The sequence below is a fragment of the Hibiscus syriacus genome, unplaced genomic scaffold, assembly GCF_006381635.1.
Source record: "Hibiscus syriacus cultivar Baekdansim isolate YM2019G1 unplaced genomic scaffold, ASM638163v2 tig00112159_pilon, whole genome shotgun sequence".
Classification (NCBI taxonomy): Eukaryota; Viridiplantae; Streptophyta; class Magnoliopsida; order Malvales; family Malvaceae; genus Hibiscus; species Hibiscus syriacus.
This window is the reverse complement of record NW_024063263.1, coordinates 1,667,138-1,676,022: the sequence shown is the minus strand read 5'-3', so window position 1 is coordinate 1,676,022 and position 8,885 is coordinate 1,667,138. Positions and strand designations below refer to the sequence as shown.

Below are 8,885 nucleotides of genomic sequence, written 5' to 3'. Positions count from 1 at the left end.
AATCTATTTATATGGCACGTTTTTATGTGTCTTTGTAACGCGTTTTCGTCTACCTTTTGACATATATTTCATTTATTTGATCGTTTTTCATTTTTCTTTTTTAAAGAGTTGATTTGATGTTATCACGACTGATCAAAATGGTGTTTAGCTTATTTGTGATTTTTTAATAACTTGATTCCTTTTTGGTTTGTTTGATGATGAAAACAGATATGTTTGTAATTATTTTTGTTCAAGTTTTTTTGTTAAATTTTTAATCTTTATGTGATCTTAAATTGTTAATTTTGTTTGAATGAATTTAGAAAAATTTTCTAATTATGTGTTTAATTTATGATTGTGAATGAAAATTTTTATTATAATTTGAAATATTTTTTATTTTAAATGAAATTAAACAAAATAAAATTATTGTTTGTATAAAAAACATTATCTTCTTCAATTTTAAACATAAAATATTTCATACAATTTTAAATATTTTCCAAAAGGGTAGAAAAGTCATTTAGAGTCCGTATCCCTGTAAACGTATTTGTTACTAATCAAAGCTTCTTCTTTGTTGAAAGACCAAAATTTGTAAAATGGCGGCGTCGCTGCTATTCCCTGTCCCAACTCCGACGAAAGCACCCGTTTCTTCTCCGATCAACTCGCAACTGAAATTAGTCATCTCCGGTCGCCGTTTAGTCTCAGCACCTCCCATAACCAAACCTCCTCTCAAAATCACCGGCACCTCGAACAATCGTCTGCTTTTTCCCGTCAAGGCAATCGAAGAAAGCAAGGAGAGTGTCGAAGACTCGGTGACCGCAAAGGAAGCGGAGGCAGAGACGGAAGTGAGTGAGGAAAGCGAGTTGAGCGCGATTGGAACGGAGATAAAGAAGGCGATGAAAAAGAGAGAAGAGAATGGCGATAGCCTTGCCAGCGGAGTGACGGAGGAGGTAAGGGAAATCGAGTGGCCTGCGTTTGGGAAGGTGTTGGGGACCACCGGTGTTGTCCTTGGTGTTATTGCTGGATCTAGTGTCGTTTTGCTCACTGTTAATGCCGTTTTGGCCGAGCTCTCCGATCAGGTTTTCACCGGTAAAGGCGTCCAAGATTTTTTCGGTTGAACCTAATTTTTTAATTTCAGTTTTCATGAAGATTTGCCGAAATATAAAGCGTTAACTTTTTATTTTAATAATATGAGATAAATATAAAATATTAACAGTTTAAAGATAATTTTCAATGTTTTAATATTGAACGTTGACATCTCTGATATCTGTGATATTCGAATTCAGATCTTTAAGAATAATAATAATTCTTTTAATATTGATATTATTTGATTCGTATAAGTATTAAGTTGTTTTAAATAATAACTATATTAATAAAATATATAAATTAAAAATAAGAATTATTATTATATCAAGATATATTAATTCTTCAATAATCTAACATGATTATATAATAATATTTATTTAAAATTATTCTAATTAATTGATAATACATACAATTTAAATACATAATTATTCGCATTCAAAATCTCTAAAAGAATTATCATTTATTTAGATTAGAATTACATATTATAATCTTAATTAAATATTTAAATATTTTTTTTCTCAAAAGTCAACAAATAATAATTATTGTATTTCATTTTTTGTTTTTATTCGTCATATTCTTTATAAATACTAAAATAAATATGTCATAATCGCTTTTTAATAATAATTTTGATATTTTTTTATTTTATATAATTTATTATGTGATCAAATTTATCTCTTAAAATTATATACTTTATCAATATAGAGCATAAATTCTGAGATGAATGAATTATATTATAATATAATCACCATAATTCAGTTAAACATATAATTTTATTAATTCATAAAGCATTATCAATAGTAAAAGTAAATGTTAATTTTTCTAGAGGTCTTGAGAGCAGTGATTTTGTACGTGTATAAATTGTTAATAAATTAAATAAATTCTAAATAACTATTATTTTATAACCACCTCGTATTATTAAAACAAGTAAAAAAATTAAAATTTAACAGGAGATATTTTTAAATTTTAATTGATATTAATTATATCATAAATAACTCCAACCCTATCCTTTTTGTATATATATATAAAACATAATGGCTTAAATTAGTAAGGTCAGATTTATTTTAAGGACTGGATTTTAAAAATCTAAAAGTATAAGGGATAAAGTAATTAAGTTAAAATATAAAGACTAAATCCATAATTTATACACAATACAACTACTAATCACCAAATTTAACCAAATAGTAAAAACCTTGTCTTTTTCCCAACACCACCCACTCCCAGTCTCCCCCAACTCAGATAACGAGCTTCGTCCTTAAACGACAACAGCAACCCTTCATTTCACTCCATCTCTATCTCCTCCATTAATTCTCATCAAACCAAAACACCCCACCAAAATTCTGAAGCTCAACCCCAGAAACCACCGTGGGTCACTTCGAAAAATCCTCGGCACTGATAGCAAGCTCCTACAAAGTGGTATTGGAGCACGAAGGCAAGTCTACGGAGCTAGAGGTTGAAGACGATGAGAGTATTCTATCAAAGGCGTTGGAGGGCTTGGACGTGCCGCATGACTGTAATCTGGGGGTTTGCGTGACTTGTCCGGCTAAGCTGGTGAGCGGCACCGTTGATCAGAGCGAAGGTATGCTTAGTGATGATGTTGTGGACAGTGGGTTTGCTTTGCTTTGTGTATCGTATCCTACTTCGGATTGCCGTATTAAGACTATCGATGAGGAACAACTGCTTGCTTTGCAGTTGAAAACAGCTAATGATTGAAACTCTTGTTCTTTTCTTTTCTGTTGTTGTGTGTTGGATGATGAGATTGGTCTTGAACCAATTGGAGTCGGCTTGTTTGATTTGTATTTAGAGGAATACATTCCATCAAAGTCACAATAATTTAAAAGAATTGTTATTCTTTCTTAGAAATTTTGGATTCGAGTAAATACGTCTACAAGACCTACATATGTTGTCAAAAAGCAAAAAAATTCTAAACAGATATTAACTTATAATCATCTCAAACTATTTAAAAATTATCGTCACATGACATTGATGACACAAAATATATCTCTCTCGGGTCTTTCCCTCGTACCTTTTCCAATCTTTCCATACCTATAGATGAACAAGGAGAAAGATTGATCCTATAAAGGACCCATGTGTGCAAACAACCTGGTAAAATATAGGGAGAAAAGTGGAGCGAAGAAGAGAGTAATTGCAATTTGCAAGTAAAGAATTGACTGCTTAGGGATCTCAGAGAGCAAGTGATGCTCCATAGCCCTTAAGCTTTCACTTCGCTAGAGCAAGTCACCCAAAGGTCCCCAAAACACCTTGCTTAAAGAGAGGATGGGGTCCTTTTAAAAGTCCCCACAAGAGTCCCATCTTCCATGAAAACCAACATTGCATGTTGATGTTTTCAATGGAATCAAAGGCTGTCTAGCAATGATTAAGCCATCTCTTAGGAAACACAGGATGTAAAAAGGCTTATCAGATCAGATAAACAGTAGAAACATTTTTCCTACAAACTAATCCTACGTGGTAGTCTCGAGTTTAGACATTGTTACTTAACCACAATCACCTACTACTAGAGTTCTTTGCGAGAAGCACAGCAGTTCTAATTAAACAGACATCGCTACCATTAAAACGGCTAGTGATATTACAAACAAACCATTTTAGAAACATAAACCTAGGTCGGCCGGGTAGTAGTCAGCGTAACAGTGGTTACCATCACCGGGGTGGTTGTCATCATTGTCTATCGGTAGTAAGCCTGCTGGTATGCCGGTGCCAAACTGTTACTGTAGCCCCCATATGCAGTATAGTTCATGGGAGCTCCAGGGTATGGACCAGCGAGGGGAGGAGGGGCTGCTTCTGGTGAGTAAGTATAGGGGTTGGTGGGTGGGCTCCTGCTTCCGTACATGGCAGGTGGGGATGGGTATCCAGGGACTGGAGTGGGGTACTGGGTGTGCGAGGGAGACCTTACGAATGGAGGTGGTGGAAAAGAGGAAACGTATGCATTCATCAAACGGCCAGCCTTAGCTGGAGGCATAGGACCGCCATTACTTGCACGAGTTCGCTTGTTAGCAGGGACTACAACTGGCTTTCTCTTCTCAGTCTTGCTCTTCTCTAGCTGCTCAAGGCGTTTCTTGAGGTTTTCAGGCGAGAACTCAGCCTCGAGTTTGTACTCCTCAATGCACTTGATGACAGCTCGAAGAGCTGACTGCTCTTTGCGTGCGGCAAGTTGCTGCAAAAATAAACAAAGATTGCCGTCAAAAAAGCGATAGATGCAATGACATCACCATCAATCTATGCTGCACATGCTTTATCATATAAAAGAACATCGCATGTTAGTTTATTTCAGTTAGCAGGCAAATATATGACTGAAATAAAACCGCTTACAGCTTACAGCAAACCCCAGGAGAAAACCCTTGCATCAAACATTCACTCAAGTAAAATTGGAAAATCAAAATCGTAAAGAGAAAAACAAATCATAAGAATGAGTACCGCAGCCCGGCCAGTATTATTGGGATCATCTAAGATAGAAGATGCAGCCTTCTTTGCATCCCTCAAGAAAGCTTTCAGCAGGGGTGCAGGGGGGAACTTGTCCACAAGGCCAACTTCATAAGTAAAATGAACTGCATCGAGCTGTTGTCCCTTGCTGATTAACTCTTCAATCATGTCTATATACAATAATTGAAAGTGTTATAAACTCAACCTTATAATTGTAACTTAATGGTACGAATCACTGCAATTTCATACGGTAGAAATCCATGTTTGAGTTATGCAGGATACACCACTGGTTGCAAGACCAACACTGATGAATTCACATTTTCTCTCTCTAGCATACTACCACAACTGTCAGCTTTAAAAATAAACTTCAACACATATTCAACTCCATGAACATCTAGCTTCACTCGTCTTAAAATAAAGTATCGGTTCTTAACCTATTTGAATCACAACTAGGGGTCGGAATAGGCCAGGTCGTAGGCCCCTGTAGTCCGGCCTACGACCTGGCCTACATAAAGCCTGGCCTGACCTATTTAATAAAAAGGCTAGGCTCGGGCTTTTTTAAAAGCCTAATAAATTAAATAGACCAGGCTTAGGCTTATTAAAAAGCCTGATAGGCCGACCTATATATATGTATATATGCTTGTCATAATGGTGTCTACTTTGTAAAATGTGTCTAAGTTAGAGTGAATTAATAGGCACTTTATTCTAAAATTAGTGACTAAACTAGAAATATTTGGCTAAACTATAGGGTCTAGAAGGTAATTAACCCTAAATCTAATATATAACCCTAAAACTAAACTAACCACCTCTCCCCAGTTTCACTCTCTTCAATCTCTCCCCCTCCAATTATCTCTCACGAGTGGGCCCCCACCATTGCTTCATTCTTTTTTAGTTATATTTCCATTACAAACAAAGAGAAATAACAACAAAAGTGAAACATGGACACAGTATGGGCGGCAGCTAGGGGTCGGAATAGGCCAGGCTTTAAAAGGCCGGAGCCTGGCCTACGATAAATTTTTTAAGCCTGAGCTTGGCTTATAGCCTATCAAAGGCTTTTATTTTTGGCTCGGCCTGGCCTTTTTAAAAGTCTGGTCTAACCTAATAGCCTTTTTAAAAGCCTGCTTCACATTAAACCTTTAATATTCCTTTGATAGTTGTTTTTACCAAAAAAATAACACTCCTATAATAGGCTAAACAAACCCTTAATATATAATTTGACTTAATTTTTATTCTAACGTTAATTTAGTTGGACACACATATATTGGTACCCAAAAAATTAATATAAATATTATAAACACCAATTTTTGTCCCCTATACACAGTACCCAAGGTCAGCACCATACCTTGCTGTTCTCGACGCATGCACTAACACACCATTAAATGCTGTTGCTGCCCATACTGTGTCCATGCTCCACTTTTGTTGTTATTTCTCTTTGTTTGTAATGGATATATAACTAAAAAAGAATGAAGCAATGGTGAGGGGGCCTGCTCAAGAGAGATAATTGGAGGGGGAGAGATTGAAGAGAGAAAGAAACAGGGGAGAGGGGGTTAGTTTAGTTTTAGGGTTATATATTAGATTTAGGATTAATTACTTTCTAGACCCTATAGTTTAGCTAAATATTTCCAGTTTAGTCAGTAATTTTAGAGCAAAGTATATATACATATATATAGGTCGACCTATCAGGCTTATAAGGCTTTTTAATAAGCTTAAGTCTAGTCTATTTAATTTAATAGGCTTTTAAAAAAGCCCGAGCCTAGCTTTTTTTATTAAATAGGCCAGGCCAGGCTTTATATAGGCCAGGTCGTTAGCCCCTGTAGGCCGGCCTGGCCTATTCCTACGCCTAGCGGCAGCAGCATTTGATGGTGTGCTAGTGCAGGCGTCGGGAACAACAAAGTATGGTGTTGACATTGGGTACTGTGCAGACAGGTATGGAGGGCAAAAATTAGTGTTTACAATACTTATATTATTTTTTTTTGTACCAATATATATGTGTCCAACTAAATTAACGTTAGATTAAAAATTGAGCCAAATTATATATTAAGGGCTTGTTTAGCCTATTATAGGTGTGTTATTTTTTTTTTGTAAAAACAACTATCAAAGGAATATTAAAGGTTTAATGTGAAGCAGGCTTTTAAAAAGGCTATCAGGCCAGGCCAGGCTTTTAAAAAGGACAGGCCGAGCCAAAAATAAAAGCCTTTGATAGGCTATAGGCCAGGCTTAGGCCTAAAAAAGTTATCGTAGGCCAGGCTCAGGCCTTTTAAAGCCTGGCCGGGCCTGGCCTGGCCTATTCCGACCCCTAATCACAACTGATCTTACACTTTTCACAACATGCAGCATAAGCTTTCCAATTGCTAAAACTGCATCTGGAAATTAGTTCCCCTAACTGTCACCTGAATACAGGCCATATATTCTCCGAAAACCAAAAACAATATGTAACTATTGGCAATACTCAAATCAGTCAAAAAAAACAATGAGCAAATTACACAAGCACAAACCATTTTGAAAGCATGTAAGGTAGCAAAAGAACAGGCTCATGTTTAGCTACACATTAAAACAAAAGCAGAGGCTAATCCACATCCCAGACAATAAGATACTTAACTATGCTAGTCAACTATTGCACAAGTGTACTGACATGCTTACAGACCTCTGATTCAAACCCTCAAAATACATGGAAAAACTTTCTATGAAAGTGAACATACCGCCATGTAGCACACAAAACAGGAAATCAAGACCGACTCTAGATGCAACAAAGCTCATGAAATGTTCTAAAAATCTTATCTTCATAACCAGAGATGGACCGAGGTCAAATTCTCATATAATTTAGATATTTTCTTTTGTCCTTTATATTGATAATCTGTTTTGCCTTCCCAAAATTGTATAAACTAGCCTACTTAAAATTTTATAAGTTCATCCCTAAAATAAAATCATGTGTCCCTGTTCACATCAACCATTGAGTTCAAATAAATCAGATAATATAACTACTATCATCACACCGTCGTCGTGACAGTTAAACATCAAAAAGGAAAGTCATACCAGGCATTTGACCGCCGAGGCCGAGAGAAACGGCGAGTTTGGGCATTTGTTTTCTCCAAGCAGAAGCAACAACAAGCTTCCTATAAAACTCCATATCCTCTTTCTTAACGATCCCAAACGTAACCAAATGCTGCAAAAAGGTATGAACATCAGGGGTTTTCACATTCTCAATTCCTCCTCTCTCTTCAAGGCTCTTTTTCCAAGTCTCCGCGATCTCTTTAGCCTGCTCCTTCATACTAGGCGTGACCAACATCCTTGATTTTCCGATCACCGGATCGACCACCACAGGAATCAAGCTTTCGAGAATCAAAACACAAGCCCAAGCTAAATCACTTCCTGCCTCGTTCCCTCTTTTATCCACCGGAAATACCTCTGAAATGGCCTCCATAACGAATCTCGCCGGGTCGATGCACTCCGATAAAGCTGCAGGGATTTTCTCTCTTAACAAATCGAGTTCCTTCTTTTTTCCGGTGACGAAGTTCCAGAACTCTTTAGCTTCCATTTTCAAGCACGACGACTTCAGGTGTTGCAAAAGGCCGTCTCCGTTGTCGACCTCGCCGTCCGGATTCTCTTCGAGTTCGTCGCTAAGTGTTCTCATGGCGGCTTTGGTGTTGAACTCAACTCTTCTGAGCGCGACCTTGACGCTTTCCTCGATGCTGAGTTCGCGCTTCTTGAGTGAGTCGAGTGAAGCCTTGGTCTCCGAGTCTAGCGTCTCGATCTTGCGTTTCAAGGTCTCCGACTGCTTCAACAGGTTCTGCTCGAGTGAGTTTATGTGATCGGAGAGTTCTTTCCAAAGGAGAGTGCAGCTCGTCATCAGAGAGGTCTGTCGCTGGAACTCATCGAAACTCGGCTGCGCCAACTCGGTCACCTCGCCAGGATCGGGGATCGACCCCATGGTTGCTGGTGAAACTCGTCTCTTTCCTTAACTCGTTCAGTGACTCAGTAGACGAAAACCGAAAAGAAAGAAATGAGAAACCCTCGCAATGGAGAAAAATCGGAAGTAAAAAGAGGCTGAAGAGACGATGACGTGGGTGCTTCAAAAGGAGACACGTGTAATGGCGACTGAAGAAAAAATGATGGCGACCTATGGGTGTTATAGTGCGTAGGATAAGGGGATAGGACTAAATTAGGCTGTGAGAGTAAAGGGTGCGTGGGATAAGGGATAAGGAGTTGTTTGGTTTCAGTGATAAAAAAACCATAAGAGAGTGGAGTGCTTTTCGCAAAGATCGAAGTGGGAGAGGAAAAAGTAAAGAAACAAACAAACAGGGAAAAGGCTGGGAAAAGTAAAAGGAAGGCAAGTGGTCCGGTTGGCAGTCCACGCACCCACATGGCATGTGAAGATACTAATTTTTTACCCA

At 37.7% G+C, this 8,885-nt stretch overlaps 2 protein-coding genes and 1 pseudogene across 2 annotated transcripts; 2 read left to right on the top strand and 1 right to left on the bottom strand.

Moving 5' to 3' along the window:
• The first annotated feature begins 569 nt into the window (after positions 1-569).
• On the top strand, positions 570-1,091 carry LOC120175198 (preprotein translocase subunit SECE1-like). The gene has a single exon (XM_039181878.1). The coding sequence runs from the start codon at positions 570-572 to the stop codon at positions 1,089-1,091; it is 522 nt and encodes a 173-aa protein (XP_039037809.1).
• A 1,227-nt stretch (positions 1,092-2,318) lies between these two features.
• On the top strand, positions 2,319-2,811 carry LOC120175197 (annotated as a pseudogene).
• Positions 2,812-3,602: 791 nt separating this feature from the next.
• LOC120175123 (FRIGIDA-like protein 4a) lies at positions 3,603-8,510 on the bottom strand. The gene is made up of 3 exons (XM_039181822.1): positions 7,528-8,510; positions 4,489-4,664; positions 3,603-4,228 (listed from the first exon to the last, which is right to left on the bottom strand). The coding sequence occupies exons 1-3, from the start codon at positions 8,420-8,422 to the stop codon at positions 3,740-3,742; spliced, it is 1,560 nt and encodes a 519-aa protein (XP_039037753.1). The 5' UTR covers positions 8,423-8,510; the 3' UTR covers positions 3,603-3,739.
• Positions 8,511-8,885: the final 375 nt, after the last annotated feature.